At 42.1% G+C, this 25,981-nt stretch overlaps 1 protein-coding gene across 2 annotated transcripts in view; it reads left to right on the top strand.

Annotated features, from left to right (window-relative positions):
- The window catches only part of DOK7 (docking protein 7), a 67,524-nt gene extending 58,960 nt beyond the window's left edge, over positions 1 to 8,564 (top strand). For both annotated transcript variants that reach the window (XM_084859880.1, XM_084859881.1), the window contains one exon: positions 6,615 to 8,564. In XM_084859880.1, the coding sequence (XP_084716006.1) occupies positions 6,615 to 6,760 (146 nt within the window). In that variant the 3' untranslated portion in view covers positions 6,761 to 8,564. The remainder of the gene's footprint in view (positions 1 to 6,614) is intronic.
- The last annotated feature ends 17,417 nt before the right edge of the window (positions 8,565 to 25,981 follow it).

Below are 25,981 nucleotides of genomic sequence, written 5' to 3'. Positions count from 1 at the left end.
AGACAAAGGGAAGAACTTCACACAGCATATAGTTAACTTATGGAATTCGCTGCAACAAGATGTGATGGGCACTGACTTGGATGGCTTTAGAGTTAGATAAATTCATGGAGGAAAAGTCTGTCAGTGGCTACTAGTCTTGATGGCTATATGCAGCCTCTGAGTACCACTAGCTGGGACTGGGAGGAACAATGGGAGAGGGCTATTACCTTCATCTCCTATTTGTGAGCTTCCCAGAAAGGCACCATGGGAAACATGATACTAACTGGATTGGATGTTCCTTTGTTCAGACCCAGCAGGGCATTTATATTCAAAGATATAAATACAAAAAATGAAAAGGATTTATGAGGCTCTTAAGAATAAAGCACAGGTCTTGGGGCAGTTGCTTATTCAGGAACTATTGCAACTTGTCCATCATGCACAATTCTATGTATTATGTTTGGAATTGATAAATGCATCAAAAAAAATTTCTCTGTGAATGAGCTTGCTTCATGATCTTTATAGCCCCTGTGCATTCCCACAACTGGGTTCTGCACCCATGCAGAGCATCTCCGGAACATTTTACAATTCCTTAGCTAGGGAGGAGACACAATCACTCCTCCCACTGAGCAGGGAACAGCCCATCTGCATCTGCCCCAGCGAGACGGGCAAGCACCTTCCTGCTCAGTTCTCTTCTGCCTGCTTTGGCAGGAGCATCATTAAGAACTTTCTCCAGAGTTTGTCCTTCCTCTCACTGGCCTCCATTATTTCTCTTAGCTAGAGAACAGTGATATTCATTGTTTCCCTTTCTCTGTTGTCCAATTTCCCTGCCCCTTCTCATTGGCTTGTGCACCAATGGTATAGTGAAACTTATTTAAGAAGTGCCATGGCTGCAAAGGCCCTCTTTTCAGACAAGCCATAACTTTGCTTAATCTGTTTTGGAGAGTAGCACATTGATAATTGCACTCATTCCTTTGCAAGAAGGCTTGCAAGCCCACAAAGAAACCTAAGAAGAAGAGGTTACATGCTGTAGAAAGAATGGTTACTGCTACGGTAGTAAGTAATCCATCTCTGGCTCCCACTCTATGCAGTCTGCTTTGGTGAACTGAAGCATGATAGTTTTTCCAAGCACTTTTTACCAACGAGTACAAATAAACTTCCCCTTGATAAAGAAACAGTTTCCAAAAGTATCAGAAACATGTTTCAGCTGTCTTTTTGTTCTTTTGGTGCTTTTCTTACAGCTGTTTTTGATCTTCCATTGTTGAGCTAATTCATCCCTGTGGTGCTAGCAAGGATTCTATTCTTGGTACTTTGCTGGAAAGGAAAGTGGTTTGCGATCAGTTCTAGAGTTATGAGTTGTCAGTTTCATTTGCTTTTGGAATTCTGGATGGTCTTTTTTTTTACTGATATCCTTCTCCTCCTAGACAGCTCCATATGATTCACCTTGGTCATACTCAGAGATGCCTGTTTTTACACAACAATCTGTCTACAGCACCTTGAATTCCACCATTTTGACATCAGGACTCGGTGCTATAAGTGCCTATATTACCTTTTGGCCTCTTTGCAGCACCTCAGGTATTTCCAAAGTACATGTTAGTGTCATTGCATACTTCCATTACAAAAAGCCTATCTATTTTTTCTTATATCAGTGACTCTCATTGTTAGGAATTTATCTGGAGGTGAGCCTCAGAGTGCACCTTACTCTCACCTGCTAGCAGCCCTCTGACTTTATACCAACACAAATAAATGCCATCTACAGCCAATTCAGAGATTTATTTGATTGGCTCTGCATTAGACTCCAGGTATTCCTGGGGTCCTTGGGACCAACTTGTTGCCATTCTCTCTTGTTTGGGATGTATGCAATGTTCATCTAGGAAAGCCTTGCTAACCCAATGACTTCCTGGTCTCTTGGCTTTCACACCTTTGTGGGCACACACACTCACCTTTGCATCAGGTTGTTTTGTCCCAATTTTGACCACCTTGGGACCAACAATCACAGCTTTTCATGTTCTATTATACCTACAACAGACTGATGAATTCCCTTCCATTTATTTCAGGGAACACAGTTTACCATTCCATTCAACATCATTACATATATTCCATTCAGACTGCTGGGTTGTCTCTGTGGAATAGGAAATTCACTGTGGAGGGCGTTCTGTAAATGGTGTATGAACCACCATGGAGTCCAGGACAGACATCAGTGCTCTAGAATGCATGGCTGCCCACAGAGCACTGATATAATTTCTTCCTCTAATAGAAGGAAGGGCTGTCCAGACAGCTGTTTACAGAGCTGACACCAAGAACTAAGGCTGTCACCAGATTAAAGAAATGTGAGTTGATTAATTATATTGTGTTAGCTGATTCATCAATTAATCAGTTGATTATATCTGCATAAATTTACCTACATGGAAAAACCCAATAGTTTTTTTTTAAGCATAATTTTCTATTGTTCTTAGATGATGCATGCGTTACAGCAGGCATCACAGAAATGAACATGTTTAACGGGTTTATGAATGCTCTTTTGTGGTACCTAGCAATGTTCACAGACCTAATGTCTATGAACTAGAGTAGTCATTGTTGCACTTGTTTGTATATTATACTTTAAATATAAAACATTTTTTAACATTTATAACAGCAGCAACAAAAATGAGGCATTCCTGGTTTGCTCTCACACAAGGGGGAATGCCTTTTCTAAAATGGCACATTATCTCCAGTTTTCATAATTATTTGCATTACAAATAATTTCAAAAATTAAAATCTGCTGACTGATTAATTGGGGGACCTTTTTAGTCAATCATAATGTTTATTCAATTTAAACTGAAATGATTAATCAACGAAACATTGCAGACTTACCAAGTTCTGTGCATGTGGTGCACACAGGCCATTCAGTTGTGCACCTTGTGATCCATATTGCTGGGACTGATTACTGATTGGCAGGCACTTTCTGCAGATGGCCACTAGTAGACCTTTTGGGGCTATTGTCTTCAGCCCATTTTCAAGGCTGGGACATGCCCCATATGACATTTTGGCCACCCTGCAAATAGCAGACACAGGAATTTCTCCACACCGGGCATGAGTCAGGGCTATCTGGACGATGCATTTATGAGGGAATGCACAGATCACCTTCTATGCATTCCCTCCCTTCTCTCCAGGGGCTAAGAAGTGTTGTTTCCACACCCCACTCCGTCTTCCTGGTATTTCCTCCAGGAAAGGTCAGTGGGGAGTGTGCTCTGTTGCTCAGGGCACCTGCAGGCAGCAGTGTCCAGTGCTCCCTTCATGGGCCTTTCCAGCTGCAGGGCAGGAAAGGCCAGTATCTGCGGCCAAGGCTCAAGATCTCTCTTAAGATGAATAGATGATCTTCATCACATCATCTATACTTGCAGCCTCACTACATGGCACCCTCCCGTGATGAACTTCTGGCTAGATGTCCATGCAGTCCTGCTGTAGGCTCAGAGATCACCCACTACGTGTTCCAGTCTTGCCAAATCTGTTCCCACTCTTCTGTGCATAATTGGGACCCATCATTATGCTCTGTACTTGATATTCTTTTCTTCAAACTCCATATGTATCTGTCAAGGCTCTCTACATTGTCACTTCATGTATCTTGGCCTATTATTATATACTATTGTTCCCCAATATCTTGGCCTGTTCTTTTCCCTATGATCCCCCCGGCATCATTTGGCTTCCAGACAATGCACCTGGACCCCTGCTTCATTGTGCATCAGCTTCCAAGAGTCTGGCTTTTAGCAAAGCCAGCACAACTGAGCCAGCAGCTGGAGGGGTGCTCCAGCCATCAGCTCAGCTGGGGATACTTCACCTGTATGGCACCTTCCCAATGGGGAAGGCACCACATGGGTGAGCCCCCCCATCCACATCCCCTGATCACAGAGGGGAGATATTAGTGGGGATTCCTCCAGAGGGCAGGACTTGAAGACCAAACCTTGCCCACTGGAGTAATCTAGGAAGGCTCTGCAGGCGGTAGGTCTCCCTCTCCTGCCCTGTAGAGTGGCACTGTGTGTTTACCATCCTTTTACTAAGCTCTTCTGCAAAGGCCTTGCAGATCTGCATCCATTTATGACTTCCCCAGCTCCTTCCTGGCTTCTCAAGAGGTTCTCCTCGGTTTTGACTCATAGAATCATAGCATCATAGAATAGTAGGGTTGGAAGGGCCTACAAGACCATTGAGTCCAACCCCCTGCTCAATGCAGGAATCCAAGTCAGAGCATCCCTGGCAGATGGCTGTCCAGCCTCGTCTTGAACGCCTCCAGTGTGGGAGAGCCCACCACCTCCCTAGGTCATTGGTTCCATTGTTGTATTGCTCTAACAGTCAGGAAGTTTTTCCTGATGTTCGGCCGGAATTTGGCATTCTCTGAGGCCATTATTCCGTGTCCTGCACTCTGGGATGATTGAGAAGAGATCCTGGCCTTCCTCTCTGTGACAACCTTTCAAGTACTTGAAGAGCATGATCATATCTCCCCTCAGTCTTCTCTTCTCAACGCTAAACACGCCCAGTTCTTTCAGTCTCTCTTCATAGGGCTTTGTTTCCAGTCCCCTGATCATCTTTGTTACCCTCCTCTCAACACTCTCCAGCTTGTCTGCATCCTTCTTAAAGCGCAGTGCCCAGAACTGGACACAGTACTCCAGATGAGGCCTAACCAGTGCTGAGTAGAGAGGAACTAGTACTTCCCGGGATTTGGAAGCTATGCTTCTATGAATGCAGCCCAAAACAGCATTGGCCTTTTTTGCAGCCACATCACATTGTTGGCTCATATTCAGCTTGTGATCAACAACAGTTCCAAGATCCTTCTCACTTGTAGTATTGTTGAGCCAGGTATCCCCCATCTTGTAACTGTGCATTTGGTTTCTTTTTCCTAGGTGCAGAACTTGGCATTTATGCCTATTAAATGTCATTCTGTTGTTTTCTGCCCAGCGCTCCAGAAACATTTGAGTCTGTGGTTACATGTGACCTTTACCTACTGATTCAAAATGGCCTTTCTGGTGGCCATCATCTCTGCACACAGAGTGAATGGCTTATGTGGATTGCATAGGGATATGGTAGTACTACAACAGGATATTACCTTCCTTCCTAAGGTTTTTCAACTGTCTTAGGATGTCATTAAATTGATAGACTCACACAGTGTGCCTGAAATCTAGTTTCTTTTTTGGCATGGCCTAAGTGGCCACCCTATTCTTGAGAGAGCATATTAGATAGGAAAGCACAAATCTGTGTCTCAAACTACAAGTCCTAGGGCCAAAGCTGCCATTACTGTAGATCTCTATGTAGTAATTACGTCCCCCCACCCCACTTTATAGAGTAGGTTCCGGGAACCCAACTGGATTGGGCCCATAGTGGGAGAGGAGGGTTAAAGCCCCCCTACCACCTACACTAGGTCCCTATCTGGATCAGGACCCCTGTGCCTGGAGTAAAATTTAAAAAGACATAGCTGCTATATATGAATTTAAGGTAATGTCTGTTTTGGTCCCTAGTTTTAACTGCACAAGCAAAAGCTCTCTGTTCCAGAGAAGGGCCTTTGAACTCACTGTTCAGAACATTGCTCCTAGCATTGCTGCTTCTAATTGGTTCCAGCAAATATCACAAAATCTGAACAATAGGTACACAGATTCAGGAAAATATGTTTCCAGAAATATCCTCAAGCATGATCTAAAACCTAACCTCATTTTTTTCTTCATGGGCTGAGTCCCCCAGGATCTCTGGGCCCTAGTAAAGCGCACCACCCCCACCACCCCCATCGTTGGGCCTTGCACATGCTGCAAGATTTTTGTTGTGGGTCCCCACTTGTTCCTTCTAAGAGCAAACCTGGATGGTTGAGGGCCTATCAGTCTGGAAGTAAAACATGGCCTCCCAAACTAAGGGAGCGGTTCAGGGAATTCCCTAGATATGCATTAGTATATAAGTTTGCCAGTTAAAAGAAAAATTATATTTTAAAAACTGTTTGATAAAAACCTGCTGATGACAGTTGAGCCTGGGGGCTGGGGGAGAGAGAGAGAGAGAGAGAGAGAGGAGGGTCTAAAGAAATTAGATTGTATCACTTGTTTTAAAAATGTATATACTACCCAATAACCAATGTTCTCTGAGCAGTTAACAATGGAGTGTGAGTTGATACATGGAATGTTTGTGTGTCAGTTGGAAGAAAGAAACGAAAAATGGAAATAGAGAGAAAAATGACCCGCTCAACCCCCTGACAGCTTATAACAAGTATCCTGGAGCAGAGGATGGGGGCAGGCGGGCGTAGGGATACTTGCCATGAGGTTAAAAGTATTCCTCCCTGCACTATACAGGAATTATTTAGGAGAGAAGAGGGATACATATTTCCCTTTCCCTCTCTCTGGAACTGCTTCTCTCCCCCTCCCTCACTATATAGCTATAAAATGTTCAGGCTTGGGGTTGGCAGCCCTCTAGCAACAAGATCTGAACTATGAGCTTTATCTAAATGTCTAGAAATGGTGCTACGTTTCCCAGTACCAAAGTTCATAGCTTTAGTCTTAAAGCCAAAGCTGTGGGTATTACTGTTTGGGCTGTGTGTGACAATAGTGTTGGTATTACTGTATTGTTACGTAGATATGAAAGTACAGGAAGAACTAATAGCGCCTAGCAATGGCAATACTTTTCTACCACAGGGAGTGAGTCAACGAAATATGCACAGATCGACATCACAGCAACAGAGACGGCCCATAAAGTGGGGACGCAACATGCACAATTTAGAGAAGAACGCCTGCAAGAGCTTGAACAGAAGAAGAAAGGTGGCCAGACATGTTCTTCGTAGGGAAAAATGAATTAGCCAACTCTAACACAGTACTTTTAATTTAACTAAACGCTGCCATTGTTTTCAGATTTATACCAGATTCATTCCAATCTATTAATTTCCCATTGGAAAACTGGTAGCATGGGGTGTGCGTGTGTGTAAAAACATTGCTTGTAAACATGTCTGGTAGATAATTTATGTTGTATTTTTTAATATCTTGCCAAATCAGGTATCAACTACAATTGATTTTAAAACTGAGGCATTTAATTTAAAGCAATCTGAATGTGTGATAATAAGGATGTAATTGTAGCTCAGTATAAAGCAAGTATTGGTTTATACAGTGTGTGTATTGACAAAATACTTTGCTTTGTTAAGAGTTAAGGTGGCTTTTCATGTGTTGTTTTCAAAACGTCAAAGCTAGGACATCAGCAAATGTTTTATGAGCATCATAGCTTGTGGCTTGTGCTATTAGATGGAGAGTGAATAGCACAACCATAACTTTATTGCCAGCCTGCATACTTCTATTTGTTTACAATCCAATTTTTATAAGCAGTGGGTTAAATCAAATGGTCCTGTTCAGCTTGCAGAGCAGATTTTCTGATCCAGCAGATGCCTTAGCTAATGCGGTGGGGCAGTTTTGGCAATTCTGCCTTCCCTCTGCAGCCCCCTGGGCCACATTCCACACTGTTCGAGAGGGCCCTACCCTCTGGAACAGCTTTGGAGGGGGCTCAGCAGCCTGCAGGGAGAAGGAGGAATCTGCCAAAATGGCCTCTTCCTCTTCTGTTAGTGGACGCATCCATGGGATCTCCACAGGCCTCTCCACAAGCAGAATGGATAATTATTCCACCCAGCATAATAATTAATTATAATGAAACAGTAAGACATTACTGATCTATTTCCAGTTAACTGCTACAGCAGCAGTACTACTGCCAATGCAGGTAAAGCCTAATTGTCCGTCTGGCAAGTGGGGTGGTGCAACTGGCTTTGCCCCACTTCCCAGGAAAAGTCTCCCACCCCCCCCTGCTGAACCTTGGTCTTAGCTGCTGCCCTCAGCCTTGGTCTTCACAACAGCACAAGAGACACAACACAAGAGCAGTCTGGCCTTTGAGTTGGTGCCTCAGTGTTGTAGCTCACCAGTTTGTGTTGCCAGCAAAACCATCATAACCGTTATAATGGCTGGACTGAGAATATTCAGGATAGCAAAGCAACATCAAGTAATGTGAAGATGGTGAAGACTGCGCTGTTAACGTACCAATCAATGGCATTATGCATAAACCAGCCTGAAATCTGTAATTTACAGTGCAAATTGCACAAATATGTTATATCAGCTCATATTGCATTTTAATTGTATTTTATTGCTTTGGTTGGACTTTTGAAAAACTACTTGTATGGCAATCTGGTCTCTTGACAAAATATACTGTCAATTTTCTAGGCTTTTGTTTTTTTACATAAATAATTTTTCTACTAAAGCAAAACCCTAACTTGCTTTTTTGTGTGTGTTGGAAGCAACTAGTGACTTTGGATCTCTCAATACCATATGAAATGAGTGGATGTTCATTCCATCTTTCCCTTTATCAAATCCAGTTTACTTTTTACACTGTAGAAGCAGATTAATATAGTATTCCTGTCCACACTTGATGACAGTGTCACTTTCTTCCTTTACCTCAGAATGTATGTAATTTTAATTTGTTTTTACTCAATCTTGCAAGGGATAATTTATGCAGAATTAATACCCTCTCTTGAAAATATGGACTTGCATTTGTATTTCCAAAGCTTGCCTCAAACTGGTGGCTGAAATAAACATGTAAAAGAATTATGATCACTCATTCAGTAATGTGCATGCCTTTTCAGTAGAATTTTACAATATTGTTTTAAAAATGAAATTTGCAGGCCAAGGTCAGGACAAGATATACCGACTATGGGTGGTGTCGTCTGGTTTGCAGTCCCGAGCTCAGAGCCCTCCACAAGGTGGGAGGAGGATGGAGGTGATTTCACCTCCATTTAAAATACAAAAAGCAGCTAGATAGGCCTCTGATCACATCTAGCTTACTTTCATTGGGAGGAGGGGACTGGAGACACCATAGGATACTGCGTAACCCAGCCTCTCCTCTCCCTGTGCCCACAAACACGCCCCCTTTTCTCCCTCTCCAACTTCTCATATGAGGTTGTAGTAGCTATGTGGGGGAGGGAAGATTCATGATTGGATCTCCTCCTCCATGCTTGTTACTCTGGCTGGATCTACACTTTACTGCCTTTTTTCACTTCCAATGAGGTTTCACTGCCCGCCTTTCACACTACGCAGTACCTGCCTCGAATTGGAACCAGAATTTCCCACTTCCGTGCTCCTGCTTTCAATACCCTAATACCCTGGTATTTCCCCTTAATGTGCTCTGATTTTCTGCCTTCACTACCATATCGGGTCATAGTCCCCTCCCCCGCCTGTCCATATATAGCAGTGTTTGTATTTCCCTCCTGTCCCATCACAGCTCTCGACGGCCCCATGTCTTCTTCCGGCCACTGATCACATAGCTTCCTCAGCAGCCCCCGTTTCCTCAGCAACAAGCAAAGACTTGGATGTGTGTGCGCTTGTCTGATCTTGGAAGCTAAGCAGGTTCGGTCCCAGTCAGTGCTTGGATGGTCGATCGCCTGGGAATCAGACTTCCTACATTGAGCAGAGGGTTGTTCTATCCCTTCAAATGAAACTAAGTTTTACCCTCTTCTATCTGCCGCGCCAGATTTTTTTTTTTAATTAAGGCGTTATTCTCGCAGAATCGGGGCTTCTCCATGATGTTTTTTTTCTAACTGAGGCATGATCTTCGAAGCTTCGAAGTTGTGAAGCTTCACAACTTCGGATGTGAAGCTTCACAACTTCGGATCTTTGAAGATCATGCCTCAATAAGAAAAAAAAACAAAACCATCACGGAGAAGCCCCGATTCTGCGAGGGTAACGCCTTAATTTAAAAAAAAAATCCGGAGTGGGAGATAGGAGGGGGTAAAACTTAGTCTCATTTGAAGGGATAGAACAACCCTCTGCTCAGTGTAGGAAGGCTGATTCCCAGGCAGTCGACCATCCAACTACTGACCTGGGCCGACCCTGCTTAGCATCTGAGATAGACAAGCGCACGCAGGAAAACAGCACAGCGCTTGTATGTGAACTGAGCTCACGCATTCGATGAAGCACTGCAATGGGGGAAATGGGTGAGTGTGAATAATCACGTTTTAATGCGAGAGTGTTTAACCCAACGGGACACCGAATTCATTGCGATGGCGGGCGCAATGTAGATCGGCCCTCTGTCTACAGGCACGGAGGGAGGAGGAGATCCGCAGTATCTTATGGTGCCCCAGGTACTGTCTAAGGGCCATAGGATTGCTCTCTTATTTATTTTTTGAATCAGATTCTGGTAAATTGCCCTCACCCTCCTCTGCTGACCATTCCAACATATTTTAAACATTAACATTTATAAACAAATCAGCACCACCTTCTGGGGGAAAAACTCATAAATGCATCTTTTCCTCCCAAACTTGCCCATTTAGATGTGTTCCTGGCAGTAGATTGTTTTATACATCAAAAAATACAGGGAATTTAATGACTTACAATTTGTTAAAGTTACTGTACTGAACTATTGCTAAAGCAAACATTACGGATTTTTTGGCTTTTATATTTTAGTGTTAATATGTTGGTACATTTCTTTAAAAACCCTACACTTCACTTTTCTTATATTAATTTGCAGTTCCATGTGGTTGTCCTTGTATTGCTGAAAGTAATACCATAATTGATCCTAAATAGATGAATTGGGAAGTCTGTTTTAGGGTAAAATCCTATACTCACTTACATGGGAGTAAGCCCCATTGAACTCAATAGCATTCTTATGGGGAAATCATGCCCCTTGGTTGAAGCTTGACAGTTGCTGGAAAACATGAGCAGGGGTGTGCTGTTACATTCATGTCCTCTTGCAGGCTTCCCACAGGCAGCTGGTTGGCCACTGTGAACAGAATGCTGGACTAGAGAGGCCTTTGGGCTGATACAACATGGCTCTTCTTATGTTCTTATGCTTAATCAGGGGAAGCTCAGTGTATGCACTGAAGTTCTCACATCTATAAGAAACCACAGGAGTGGGGTGATCATAACCTTTGGGCCAGGAGCTTAGCTTCCAGTGTTGTTTTTAGAACCTGCTTAAGCATAAATCCCATGATGACCTTGTCTACCTATTTATTATTTATTTATTATATTTATTTATATCCCACCTTTTGTTTTATTTATTTATTTCTATACTGCCCAATAGCCGAAGCTCTCTGGGCGGTTCACAAAATTAAAACCAAACAACACACAATAAAACAATTTAAAATATACAGAACATTAAAACCACAATATAACAATACAACCACAATAAAACCTAGCAGCAGTGCAGGAGTTTAAAATACAGATCTAAAACATTTAAAAACAGATTTAAAACTTTTCCCCAATACCTAGGTGGAATTCTCTTGCCTTCAGTATCTATGAGCCCAATGAAGTACATGTGTGTATCCTTTGTCTTCATTTAATTTAAGGTTAATACTTTAATGTTTTAATTTGTCCCATTTTATTATTTGTAGAATGACTTTTTCCTGCTTAATGGGACAGTAATAATTACAAAGGCTACAGGGTTCTCATGCAAATAACTTGCCATTTTATGAAAACCGTCACTATCGCTATTGCCACCTTTCAGATATTAGTGCATTGTATCCTACAGCTATAGCGGTAGCTATAGCTATATACTGGTAAGTATCCATTTCTCTAACTTAAAATACTGACTATAATCCAGATAAATATGAGAGGCCTCTCTTGTAGATAAGTAGCCAAAAGTATAGTTTCTTGAATTCATAACATTTCTTGCAAATATAGCTGCAGTTGTGTGGAGAACAGTCTTCTATATAGCGGAGTGCCAGTAGTGTCAGAAAACTGTGTGTTAATGTGTTAATATGTCTGAACCCTTAATTCCAGAAACGTGTGCTCAACCGTAGACTAATACAATTTATAATTTACTGTGTTGTCTTTTTATATCTGCCATTTTACAAAGTAGCTCCTTGCAAAACAGGAGTTACATACTTAAAGAAGATGAAGAGAGGGTTAAGTTATCTATCTCATAGACTTCAAATAATTTCCTTCTGGTTACAAGAATTGTCCATTTGTTGTGCATTGATCAGAATGGCTGTTTAACCTACCAGTCCTGCCCTAAACCCAATTATGCCTGTAAGCTGAGGACACGCATAATTGCCTAAACAGGCAGAATGAGGTGAGCTTTCTTTCACACATGTTAATATGCAAATATGACAGAATGCTATGATGCTACTAAAACTCAAATCATTTAGTAGCCCTGACAGTGCTGTAGCTAGATCATTTTAGACTCTGGACTTAATGATCTTGTGCAGGGGGAGGGGGTTTTAGATGGTCATGGGTATTATTTCAGTTGTGACACACACAATGTTTCTATTTTCTCCCACACCCCCATCTTCCCCTGATTTACAGCTGCTGCTACATGCCTGATACGTTGGAGCAACCCTCCCCCATTCCAAAGTAACATGTTATGCTTAACACTGTATGCTAACCATTTTTTTTTAAGGGGGGGGAGAAATACTCTGAGCATGTATACTTTGCATTTTAAATTCACTTGAATCATGGCACCATTCTGCTGCCCTGATGCTAAACACGTTTACTTGGGAATAAGCGACATTTTGTTGTAGAAAACAATTATATATTTAAAAGTAAAAATAATAAAATAAGCATCTGTAGTCATCCCAGGTTGTCTGCCCCCTTTGAAAAAGGATGCTGCAGTGGCCAGCATCAGCCCTGGTAGGCTCCAGCATAGCCATGCTGGTCCAGGAGCTGTTGCTGCTGCTCTCTGCAGGGTCATATGGGGGCTCCATGGGCTGCGTGGCCCTGGCCATTTGCACCACCAGGCCCTTATTTTCTAGAATATTTGACTTGAAAAGAGGAAAATTCTTTAAAGTGAGGGAACTGGAAAACAAGGAAGTTGAAAGGGGAAGTCAAGAGTGGTAAATCTCTTCAAAATACTTGGGGGATACTCAAAGCCACAAAAGGAGAATGTTAGCTAGCATGTATATCACGGTCATGAAAGGTAGCACCAAGTTCATGAGGTCATCAGCATGGTTAACGAGCAGTGTCAAGAAGCTATTAGAAAGAAGGCTTCCTTCATAAGATGGAAGTCTTGATCAAATGAGGAGAACAAAAAAGAATACAAATTTGCACAAATGAAATGCAAACAGACAACAAGAATGGCAAAAAAGCATTTTGAAAAAAGCAGTTTTGAAGATAACATCAAGGCCAACAATAAATAATTCTTTAAATATATCAGTAACAGAAAACTGGCTAGGTAGGCAGTTGGACAGTTGGATGACAACGGAGTTAAAGGAGCACTGAAGGAGGATAAGGAGATTGCTGAGAAGCTGAATGAATTATTTTCATCTGTATTCACTGCAGAAGATGTAGAACAGATACTTGTGCCTGAACTGATGTTTTCAGGAAGGGAGTCTGAGGAATTTTAGCAAATAGTGTTGATAAGAGATGAAGTTCTCAACCTTATTGACAAATTGAAAGCTAACAAATCACTGGGCCCAGGTGGTATTCATCCTAGAGTTCTTTAAGAACTCAAATGTGAAACTGCTGATCTTCTAACGAAAGTATGTAACATGTCCCTATGATCAGCCTCAGTACCAGAGGACTGGAGAATGGCCAATGTAACACCAATTTTTCAAAAGGGATCCAGGGGGGATCTGGGAAATTACAGGCGGGTTAGCTTAACACCTGTTCTGGGTAAATTAGTGGAAAGCAATATTAAAGGTTAAATTAGTAAGCATATAAAAGGACAAGCCTGCTGAAAAAGAATCACCATGGCTTCACAAAAGTAAGTCCTCTCTCACTAACCTTTTTTGGGCGCAATCTTATGCATGTTTAGACAGGAAAAAGTCCTACATTCCCCAGCCAGAGGCTCATGCATGGCTAGCTGGGGATTGCTGGGGATTGTAGGGCTATTTTCTGTCTAAATATGCTTCGGATTGCACCCTTAGAGTTCTTTGAGAGTTTCAGTAAACATTTGGACAGGGGTGATCCAGTAGGCATTGTTTTCTTGGACTTCCAAAGGCTTTTGACAAAGCCCCTTACCAAAAACTCCTGAGCAAACTTAGCTGTCGTGGAATAAGAGAAGTCCTTTTATGGATCAGTAACTGGTTAAAGAACAGAAAGCAGAGAGTAGGAATAAATGGTAAATTCTCACAATGGAGGCATGTAAACAGGGATCTGTATTGGGACCAATGTTTCTTAACTTGTTCATAAATGATCTGGAATTAGGACATGGCCATGTTTTGCTGATGACACCAAATTATTTAGGGTGGCTAAAAGGGATTGTGAAGAGCTCCAAACGGCTCTCTCCAGACTGGAAGAATGGGCATCAAAATGGCAAATATGGTTGTGTAAGCAAGTGTAAAGTGATGCATGCTGGGGCAAAAATCCCAACTTCACATATATGCTGATGGGATCTGATCATCTGAGCTAGTGGTGATTGACCAAGAAAGATCTTGGGGTTGTGGTGAACAGGTCAATGAAAATGTCAACCCAGTGTGTGGCTGCTGTGAAAAAGGCAAATTCCATGTTAGGCATAATTAGAAAAGGAATTGAGAATAAAACTGGCAATATCATAGCACCCAAATACAAATCTATGGTGCCCCCACATTTGGAATACTGTATACAGTTTTGGTCACTGTACCTCAGAAAGGATATTGTAGAATTGGAGATGGTGCAGAAAAAGGCAACTAAAATGATTAACAGGCAGATGCAATTATCCTATGAGGAAAGGTTACAATGTCTCGAACTGTTTAGATTAGAAAAAAGGCACATATGGGGAAAGACTGTAGAGGTGTACAAAATTATGCATGGTGTGGAGAAAGTGGACCTGGAGTCATCCCATGAAGCTGATTGGTGGGAGATTCAGGACAGATAAAAGGAAGCGCTTCTTCACACAGCATACAGTTAAACTATGGAATTTGGTACCACAAGATGTAGTGATGGCCACCAATTTGGATGGCTTTAAAAGAGGATTAGACAAATTCATGGAGGATGTTATCAATGGCTATTAGTCACAATGCTTGTATGCACCTCCAGTATTAGAGGCAGTATGACTATGTGTACCAGTTGCTGAGGAACACCAGCAGGATGGTGCCCATGTCCTTCTTATGGACTTCCCACAGACAGCTGGCTGGCCACTGTGTAAACAGAATGCTAGATAGATGGACCCTTAGAGCGTTTCTACACGAGTGATGTAATGCACGCTTGCGGAAGCTGCTCACAGAGGTTTGCGGGATTTTCCTTTAATGTAGAGATGCCCTTAGTCTCATGGCTATTCTAATGCTTTTACCTGTAGTGTGGGATGCAGCTAAGGCAAATGTGAGAAAACTGGTGATCAATAAGGCAGCATATTATAATAAAAATAGAGGAAAGTTAAATTTGGAATTAGAACAAAAATTAAGGATGGCAGAAGAGAAATATTAAAAAAAACTTTAGATGGAGAAATATTAGAACAATCAGAAATAAGTAAAAATGTGTTAGATTGCTCTACCTCATGAGTGCTTCTCCAATCTATTTTATTTACAAAATAGAAATATTTTCAAAAATTTTACCTCAGATCCTTCATATATTGCCCTTAAATTTACTCTAAACTTCCCCCCCTAAATTAAATCTTTCCAGCACTTGAAAAAGATCTCTCTCCACTCTATCAAAAGTCATTTCTGCACAACTGCCTAGTATCCTATTGTGCTCAAGTTTGGCATTTCTAAAAATGACCTGGAATGAGTTGAAACGCTTGTTTCCGGAATGGGGCAAGTCAGCAGAGCTCACAGAAAGGAGCTCCACTGGCCTATCCCAATCTGGAAATGAGCATTTCCACTCATTTTCAGGGTTATTTTTAGAAGTGAGAAAGCCCTGTTGAGCAAATGTTCATTCCTGCGAGCACAACGGGACCAGTGGAGGCGGAGTGGCCCCATCGGAATACTTCCTTATAACATCAGATACTGCTTGATCTTTCAGACTCAAAAAATTAAACATTCTCTTTGTGTTACTGATTTTGTTTTTCCTTTTACAACACCTGCCTGATCCCAATTAATATATTTATGTACAATATGGTTCAATCTTATGGCACGTAGGGACACATAGACATCATAATTCTGGCATACCGTTGTGAATCACTGAAAACTTCCCACCAACATTCTGAAATGCACAGTGCTAGTCTTAGTTTGGCAATGTCCAGTTGCCATCTTAGGCACACAACTGAACTCAGTGGCACTTACTTTTGAGTAAACTTGCATAGGATTGTGCTGCATGTTAGGCTGGCATGACAATGATGAGGGGTGTGGATGGCATTATGGATGCTAAACTCTCACCATCCAAATTTCTCTCTGAATTTTGGAGTTTTTAAATGTATTCATTTTATTTACAACTTTATTTACAATTATTTTCAGCGGCATACAACATATAAACAATACAAAACTAAGCAGAACAAATACAACAGAAAATTAATCAATAAATATTCTATAAAAATGCTATAAAAGCAGATAGCACCAATAAAATTTGCAGCCCACAGATGATGGAAAGACTAGTGAAAACAGGTGAGTCTTCGAAGTCTTCCTGAAGACCTGCAAATAAGGGGCCTGAGGAACCCTTGACGGAAGATGATTCCAGAGCTGCGAGGCCACTGTTGAAAAGGACAAAGTCTCCCTTGTACTCACTAGCCCTTGGCATTGGGCAGCTGATGACCTCAGAGTGCAGGCAGGCTGGTACAGGATAATGTGGTCCTTCAAGAAGCTTGGGCCCAAACAATTTAAGGCTTTAAAGGGTAAAACCAGCACTTTAAATTGGGCTTGGAAACACACTGCCAACCAGTTCAGCTGGTGCAGAATTAGTGTCACATGAGCAGACTGCCCAGCCCCTACCGAAATCCGGGCAACTGTATTCTGCACCAAGTTTCCAAACCATCTTTAAAGGCAGTCCCATGTCAAATACATTACAGTATTCCAGTCTGAATGTCACTAGAGGATGAATAACTCAGGGAAGTTTACATACCAACCTAAACTGGTAAAAATACTCCTGGACACCACTGCCACTGGACATTCCCCAGTTTGCACCAAGACTTGGATAATCCCAAATTGTAAACTCAGTCCTCCAGGGGGAATGCAACTCCATCTAAGATCAGCTGTATTCCTTTCTCCAGGTTGGTCAGTTTGCCTGCCCACAGTACCCCTGTCTTGGATTTTGTACTCCTGATTAAGTACCACTGTCTTGACTGTACCCCTAATTAAGTATCAGCTTGTTTGCCCTTATCCATACCAAACCTGCCCCCAGGCATTCAACAGTCTCCCTAGGATCATTAATTAGATGGAAACAAGAGGTAGAACTAACTATCATCCATGTATTGATGGCGTCATCTTCCGGCGTCATATCTTTTAGCATTGTGATACGTTCCATGGGGTTTTCTTGGCAAGAATACTGGAGTGGGTTGCCATTTCCTTCTCCAGTGGACCACATTTTGTCAGAACCCTCTGCCATGACCTGTCCGTCTTGGGTGGCCCTGCACGGCATAGTTTATGGCTTCACTGAGTTACGCAAGCCCCTTCGCCACAACAAGGCAGTGATCCATGAAGGGGGTATTGATGGCACTTCAGCCCAAACTGCCAATGGACTTCCAAGTAGTTTCATGTAGATGTTGAAAAACATAGGGGACAAGATGGAACCTTGTGGCAACTCCAGCACCACTTTCTGAGGGCATTAATCCAGGAAGGACTGGAACCACCTAACTCAGTGCCTCTTATGCCCAACCCAGATAAACAATCCAGAGGGATACCATGGTCAATGATCTTGAAAGCCATTGAGAAGTCCATGAAAAACAACAGAATCACACTTTCGCTGTCCATTTCCTGGAGTAAATCATCTACTAGGGTGACCTGGCCTGGACACAGATTGGAATAAATCCAAATAATCAGCATCATCCAACAATACCTGCAGTTGAGAAGCCACCACATGCTCCAACACTTTCCCCCGAAATGGTAGATTTGACACTGGGAGATAATTATCAAAAACCAATGGATCAAAGCTAGGTTTCTTCAATAGTGGCCTCACCACTGCTTCCTTTAAGCTGGCGGGAACCACCTTTTCCCTCTAGGAGACATTAATCACCCTTGAGGTCCAAATACCTAGCCCAACTCTGGATGATTTCACAAGCCAGGATGAGCAAGGGTTCAGAAAGCAGGTATTGGGCCTCAATCATCCAAGCAGTTTGTCCACATCCTCAGTCTGTACAAGCTGAAAGATATCCATGATAACGTGATTAGATGTCACTCTGGTCACATCCAACTCTGACTCTGTTATCTGTATTGGCATGGATATGAGCAACTTGTTCCGCAAAGTGTCCAGCAAATTGATCACAGCAGGCTTTTGAGGGCTGAAGTTGTTGTTTTCCAAGGGACTACTCCAAGATGGTCCTTAAGATGGATTCTTAACTGTGTTTGGTCATGCAGACTTTTGTGCTGTAGTTACTGGTCTAGTTGCTTCATTGTGTTGTGGGAAGCTTTCTTTAGTTTCCTCTGGCCTGCACTCTGGTGGGAGTAAGATAAAAACGAGACTGAAAAAAAAGACAAAGGCACCCCAGTGGGGTGATCTTTATTTCTGCTGCAGCAGGATTCCAAGCTAATTCAAGGCAAAGATGAAAAGACAAGGAATGTTTCTGTATCTCAGCACAAAGCTTTTATACAATCAAGCATTGCATCAGAAACATTCCCATTGATAATCTTTTCCCACTTTATCAGGGGTAAGCTCATTGGCTATAGCACTTGAATGGAATGTGCTGTGCTGACTCATCTGTGGTATACATGATGGGTCTGCTTTAAGATAATGGTGTTGCCTAACTCACAGAATCAATCATCGTGAGATCAAGGCAGCCATAAAAATCTCAAGTCAAGCAAGCTATTTTCTCATCAGTTCCCCCCTTTGAACACAACTTGTCAAGGCTTGTGTTCACCTTTTGCAATTTTTATGGCATTTTCTAACTTTTTTATTTCACTAGTGTCATGTGGTGAGATGAGTTAGGTTATGCAGCACCGCACCCACAGGGGAATACACTTGATTATAAGAAATATTCCTATACAGGACAACATAAAGGGAAGTATGGCTTTTAGCAATCCAGTTACTATGCTAGACAGACCTGGCTACCAAGAAAACAAGTCAACAAACCTCTTGGAGGTTTTCCTGTGGAATGATTTTTGGCTACAGTTTTTAGGTATTCAGCACAGTGTATTGCCAAAGTGATTTGGTTCTTGATTTTACCTAATATAAGGCAGATCAAGGCAGGCAGCTGTCCTAAGGCTTTATTGGCCAACATAAATATTACAAAATAGACCCACTGGGTTTTATCCATGGCATATATGAACACCAGCAATTCATTCAACTGGTCCCAAATTATGGTGTGTCCACAGGGTAAAGGCATACCTCCTTTCCCTTGGTAGACTGGGTCTCTTTCCAGGTTGTGTCCAACAGAGAAGCCGGTGCATTCATTTTATGGATACTATCAGCCTGGCTTTGGCTGTTAGATGATGTTGTTTATCTTAGGGTGATTGTTAAAGGCATAACTAAACAACTGAACAACCAACAAGGAATATAAATACTTCTGACCTTGGAAGGTAGGAAGAAAGAAAGAGATTATTTGTCCTATGGACCTAGCGGAGCCTGTGGAGCCAGCGGAGCCGACAGAGTGGAGATATTACTTCATGGCAACTTATTATTTATGATTGGTTACCTCCCCGACTCACACTCCAGCGTCCTAGAGCATTTGGAGGTTTCATTATTTTGGTTTTTAGAGAAATACAGTCTTACTAACAAGCTTTGGACAATCTTTTGTTATAAGGAGAGTTGATATTGTTGATACTGTTGCAAAAGTTTAATGAATGGTATATGTGAGAAGCTTAATTAGTTACTTTCTTGGCTTTTGATAAGGCTTCCTTGGTTTATGATAAGAATTCATTGGATCATTCATTTAAAGTACTCTGTACTTCTTCTGGCCTTCTTCTTCTTTTCCCTTTTCCTTTGTATTTATCTTGTACCTGCCTTGTATTTAGTGGGTTGAAAGCTGCTTAATATTTCAAGGGTTCGTATAAGCCTAACAAAGGAAGTACAGGCAGTACAGGAAGAACTATAGTTGGTTAAATTGCCTTATTTAATTTTGGTTGTACCTAAGCTTGTATAATGGTATTCACCAGACAGGGGTATAAGAAACATGTAATCTCTCCCATACATGGCAATTTATTAGGACAAAGGAAAGAAAGAAGAAAATTACTAACTTCTTTGTTCCAAAAGATGAAGGAATTAATAATAAGGAAGTAACATCAGTATCACCCCCTGCTTCCAATTTAGATTGGTCAATCGATCATTGACGTATGACACTGGAGACACGATGGGAGGACTCTGTTATTGATTTGGCAACAGAGCTGGCTTGCTGCAGAGAATGCTGTGGCTACCAGCAGGGTAGAGAAGAAGGGAAGAAAGGAACTAGATCATTTGATGCTAAAACAAGCAGATGACTTAGTACAGGGATACACTCAACCCGAGAAAGAATCCTCCCCCAAAACATCTGAGCTGAGAGAGGAGACAGATATTAACATACTGTTTCACTGGGTAAAAGATATTTTAGATGAGATGAAGCTAATCAAATTATTCCTTTATAAATCTCACGAGTTGTTAACTACCCTAATTGAGTTAGGTAAGTTGCCCAAGAAGAGTAATGAACAAACTGACTCTGGCACTGTAAACCCCCAGTATGTTTCCTGTGGTGAGGAAAAAACTCCTGAAGAGAAAACTAAGAGCATGACTCAAAAGGAGACCCTTCATAGATACTCAGATAAAAAAGACCAAATCCAAGGAAAAATAAGAGTACGTCAACAAAAATTAAAAAGTAAAAATATCAAGAATACAAAAAAGACAGGAAAACCAACTCATAAGATGAATTACTATAACTTATTCAAACTCCTTGAGAACAAACCAAAAACAAACAGAAAAAGGGGGGGGGGAATGTAGATATAAAAGAAAGCCAAAAAAGCTATGTAGTGGTAGGGTCTCTATAGATACCTATCATACCACTACCCCCTTCATTATAGAGGACACTAAAGAACTGGTGGGAAGTGATCCATGGGACGATGCTCTGAACATCAACATCAAGAAGGGCAATCAAATAACAGCACAATCAGTACAGCTTAAGTACAATGCCACATGGAAATTAAGATCCAAAACGAAAAGGAATGCTCTCCCAGAATGAATGTAAATGGCATTTGATTAGAATTTTACAACCAACAATCAATGAATTATCCTCTATAACTAAAATCATGAAGGTGGAATATTTGTTCCATAATTATACCCATACCCGGGTGTTGGTAATCTTTAAGGATAGTATAATAACTAATAGGATTTACAAGAAGAATAAGGAGTTATCCTTAAGGGGCATAATAGTTACTAGATATTTTAAAAAATTGGTGCACCCTATGCCCCTGTTAAGTGTATGCCCAAGAGGGACAGATAGGAGTATTTTGGTCCTTGTTAATGAGAAACCTATTGAAGAAGACCTTATTAATATGGAGGCAACCCTTGTAGATCAGTTGATAGAAAGCCAAATTGGCCATGGCTGTCTTACAGGGAATATAAAGGGAAATGACCATGTAACAGATAGGATCAACTCTGATTTTAATTGGTCAGAAGGTGGAAACCAATCCTCTTTCCTCTTTTGGCAATTTACCAAGGCGTGAGTAAGTATCCTTGATAAACTGCTTTGAATGTTTGGTGGCTACTCTGAAGGACTTAAAGTGGGCCTCTCACTCTAAGGAGAAGACAGAGAATGACCAACTTCTCATTTGTAGTTCATCAAGGAAGACAATGGATGAAGACAAAATTGAACCCCCACTGGAACCCAACGTAATAGTAAGGAAGAGAGCCCCCATTTCAAATTTGATTGTTCCCTCAGATGACCCCGAATTTTGTATGATAGTTGAGGATCCCCTAACGAATAAGGAGAGTAACTTTTCTGAACAGCTATTTACTGAGAGGGCCAAAGCATGACGAGCCTCAGACCAGCATATGTAGGATACAGTAAAACCTTTGGAAATCATCTCATGGAATGTAGCAGGGTGGGCACGTTGTAAAAGTCAGGAGCACTCCCTCTTTCAGCAGAAATATGATATAATATTAATACAAGAGACCTGGACAGCTGAGGACCTGCTGATCGATGGCTACCACTCCTATAGTAGTGGGGCAACACCAGGAGTGGGCCCAGGGAGGCTTAAAGGGGGGATAGGAATTTTAGTATCTACTGCATTGAGGGCTAAGTGCACCTTATTACAGCCATTGAATCAACAGGCTATGGCAATACTTTTTAAATTAGGCTCTGTTGCTATACTGGTGGTAAATATATATTTCCCCCCGCAACAAAGAAAGATGATCACCACAATGATCTGGACTGATCTGGAAAATTACCTCAAAGATCTAATAGCAGACAATGTTCCTTTTAGGGGCGGGGGGATTTTAACTCCAGACTGGGCCCAAATTATCATTTTCTTTATGCTAAATACAAGGTGCCTATTGCTGACAACAAGGAAGAACATCTCTATACCTACTATCCTCACTTCTCTAAAGATGGCGCGGCAAACTATGCTGGTATATGCCTTGCTAGAATGGCTGAAAGACTGAATTTTACTATTTTTAATGGATCTACCTTAGGGGATTATCCAGGGGATAATGGCTGGAGCAAGACGTAGTACGATCGACTACATGTTAACCGATGAAAGTTTACTCCCTCTTGTTAAGAACCTTCAGGTGCTACCTGTATTTGTGGGAGACCACTTACCACTTCTGCTCCGTATGGCTCCTTTAGAATGCCAGTTGTATCCTAAGATCCAGTCCGGGGCTTATATAACACCTACCCAGCAATGGGGTGTCGTGCTAAATGGTCACCCCTACTCAAGCAGAAGTTGAAGGCAGCTTTAGAGGACGAAGGCATGTTAGAGTGCCGCACAGCTATAGCAGAAAGGCCAGTGGGGCAGGAGCCAATAACCACCTACAATAACTTATTGCTGTTATTGTATCCAATACTGACTCACGATGCTGATTTACAAACGAAAAGAATAAGTAGGCATTCAAAGCAGTGGTTTGATATGGAATGCCAGGAAGCAAAAAAGGCGCTCAATTCTGCATATTACTCTTACAAGGCTGCAGCAAGGTCAGATGTCTCGAGCCTCCTTAATCAACTTATCTGATCTTCTTATCAGAGAAAAAGAGAGCTTATAAACAGATAGTGGCCCAGAAGAAGAAAGAGGGCATCAAAGCAACATGGGTACGGCTTATACAGGCAGCCAGAGACAAGAACTCTTCAGTCTTCTGGAAACTGACGTCAAAATTTTCACCTAAGGATGCCTCCCCTTTAGATTCCTTAATCACACCTGATATTTGGGAAGCATACTTCCAGAAGATACATGTTGAGGCTGCTTATGAATTTCGTACAGAGAAGATGGCTGATCTCCCTGAATGGTCTCCAGTTTCTGATAAAGAAATTAAGTCACTGATTAATCAACTTAAGAGAGGGAAAGCCCCTGGTATTGACAATATTCCTCCTGAACTTTTGAAAAACAACATTGATTGGTGGGCTCCCCCCTTGGCGTCGTTATTTACTTGTACTGATTATTCAGAGCATATCCCAAAGGAATGGAGACAGGCAATAATTCCAATTTTTAAGAGAGGGAGGGATTACAGACCAATTAGGCTGCTCAGTGTAATTGGCAAACTTTGTGCAAGCCGCTTGTTAGATAAACTTAAATTATGGATTGAACAGGAAAATCCATTGGCTGAGGAGCAGGCTGGATTTAGGGAGGGTAGATCAATTCTGGGTCACAGCTTAATTCTGCAACATTTAATAGAGAAGTATGCGGCTAAAACCACGGTTTCACTATATGCAGCATTCATCGACCTAAAGACTGCATTTGACTCTATATCTAGAGAAAGACTATGGGAGAAACTTGAGGCCACATCCATCAATCGAAGGCTTTTATATTTAATGCGAGCCCTATATTCTAACACATCTTTGAAAGTCAGATGCAATAGGACTGGACATCTTACCGACTCCATTATAACATCAAAAGGAGTGAAACACGGATGTGTTTTGGCACCCTTATTATTCACTTTTTATATTAACGATGTGATCAATTGTCTAAATACCCCTGATATATTCCCCTCCACTTTAGCCGATAGAAAGATTCCTGCACTCTTATATGCCGATGACACGGTATTACTCTCCAGAACTCCTGTGGGTCTCAGAAGAGCCCTATGGGCATTTAGTCTCTATTGTAATGAGAATCAGTTGGAGATTAACTACCAAAACACAAAAATTATGTCTTTCAGGAAGCATCCTAAAATTAGGATATGGAGTATTAATGGACACAGAGTAGAGTAGGTGATGTGCTTTAAGTATCTGGGGGTGATGTTACAATCTTCAGGGGCAAGGAATGTCCATCATGAGTATGTGGCCAGTAGGGATGGCAGAGAATTCCGCCACGGAGCACGGTGAGGCCGAATGCCAGTGCATTCGGCTTCCCGAACTCCGTGGCGGAATGGCCCGTCACCCCACCACCACCCCGCGGATCCCCCCCCGGGATGAGACTCACCTGGGACGGATCTTCCAGGCAGCGGTGGCTCCGGCTGTGGCTTCGGCAGCGGCTGGTCTTCCGAACACCGCCACCATTTCCAGTCCTGTAAAAAAAAAAAAGAAAGAAAGAAAAAGAAAGAAAGATGTGATAGGCTACGTAAAGATTTACGCGGTTTGTTTTTTTTTACCCAGAGCGCTCCGCAGCTGGAAATCCGGCTGCGGACGGCTCTGGCCTGGCCAGGCCTGGCCGGCTGCTCCGTGGAGCTGCCGCGGTGCACAGCCGGCCGAGGAGGATTCCGGGGGGGAGGAACAGAGCGCCTCCCCCCGGCGAGGATTCCGGGGGGAGGGACGGAACGCCCCCCACCACCAACATAATCCGCGAACAGGTAAGTGACTTTCGTACATCCCTAGTGGCCAGGATTGGCCAAAGATCTGCTCAGGTTATATGAAATTTTTTTTCACATTGATGGAGGGCAATATATACCTGCTGCCCTTAAATTATATCAGGCCAAAACACTATCTCATCTTCTCTATGGGACAACTCTAGGCCCAACATCTTCTTGTTTTGGCCCATTACAAAGAGTTCAATCCAAATTTATAAGGGCAATTTTTCTGTATGCCCAGTTGTGTTTCTAACGCCAGCATGCCTTTAGAATCTGGCCTGGTTAAAATAGAGGCTAGGGTAAGCCTTGCCTCTATTAATGTTTTAATCAAATTAAATTATTTACTGCAACGATTAACTTATTTAATTCTTCGGGACAGCTTTCGTTCTTCTTGGCTAACTGCAGTCCATCAAAAGATTACATTGTTGTGATTCTCTCCACAGACTCTCCTAACAATGGGATTGGATAAGGCGATGGTAACTACCAAACAAAGAGTGTTAGATACTGAACAGCAGTGTGATATTAGCAGAGTACCAGACTTTCTGGCACCAGAGGACATCAGATACAGTGTAAAAATGGCAGCCTATGTATTATTTTTGGAGTCTCCTATTCTTCACAGGCTTCAGCAAAGGAGATTGTTACCTTGTTGTGGTGCTGGAGCTTGAGCACCTCAATGACGTCATGAGCTAAACCGTGAAGGGACACCCAAGACGGGAAGGTCATGGCAGAGAGGTCAGACTAAATACAATCCCTGGGGAAGGAAACAGCAACCCACCCCAGTATTCTTGCCATGAAAACTAAATGGATCAGTACAACAACCAGAGATATGTCGGTATACCATCGGAAGATGGGACTCCCAGGTCGGAAGATGGTCAAAATGCTACTGGGGAGGAACAGGGGAGAGTGAAACTTTACGTAGACTACGGCGAAAATAAGGGCAACGCAAATAGCGTTGCCCTTATTTTCGCCGTAGTCTACGTAATCTTTACGTAGACTACAGCGACCAAATAAGGAACGTGAATGGCGGCTCCCTATGGGGGCCGCCATTAGCCGTACGCGCTTTTTTTTTTTTTTTTAAGTCACCCGTGATAGGCTACGTGACGATTTACGTAGCCTATCACGGCTGACTTTTCAGATCTAGCCGT

The sequence above is a fragment of the Heloderma suspectum genome, chromosome 5 (genome assembly GCF_057233095.1).
Source record: "Heloderma suspectum isolate Gila_16-S chromosome 5, 16-S_ref, whole genome shotgun sequence".
Lineage (NCBI taxonomy): Eukaryota > Metazoa > Chordata > Lepidosauria > Squamata > Helodermatidae > Heloderma > Heloderma suspectum.
Note: the sequence above shows the minus strand (reverse complement) of the source record. Positions and strands in the feature narration are given on the sequence as shown.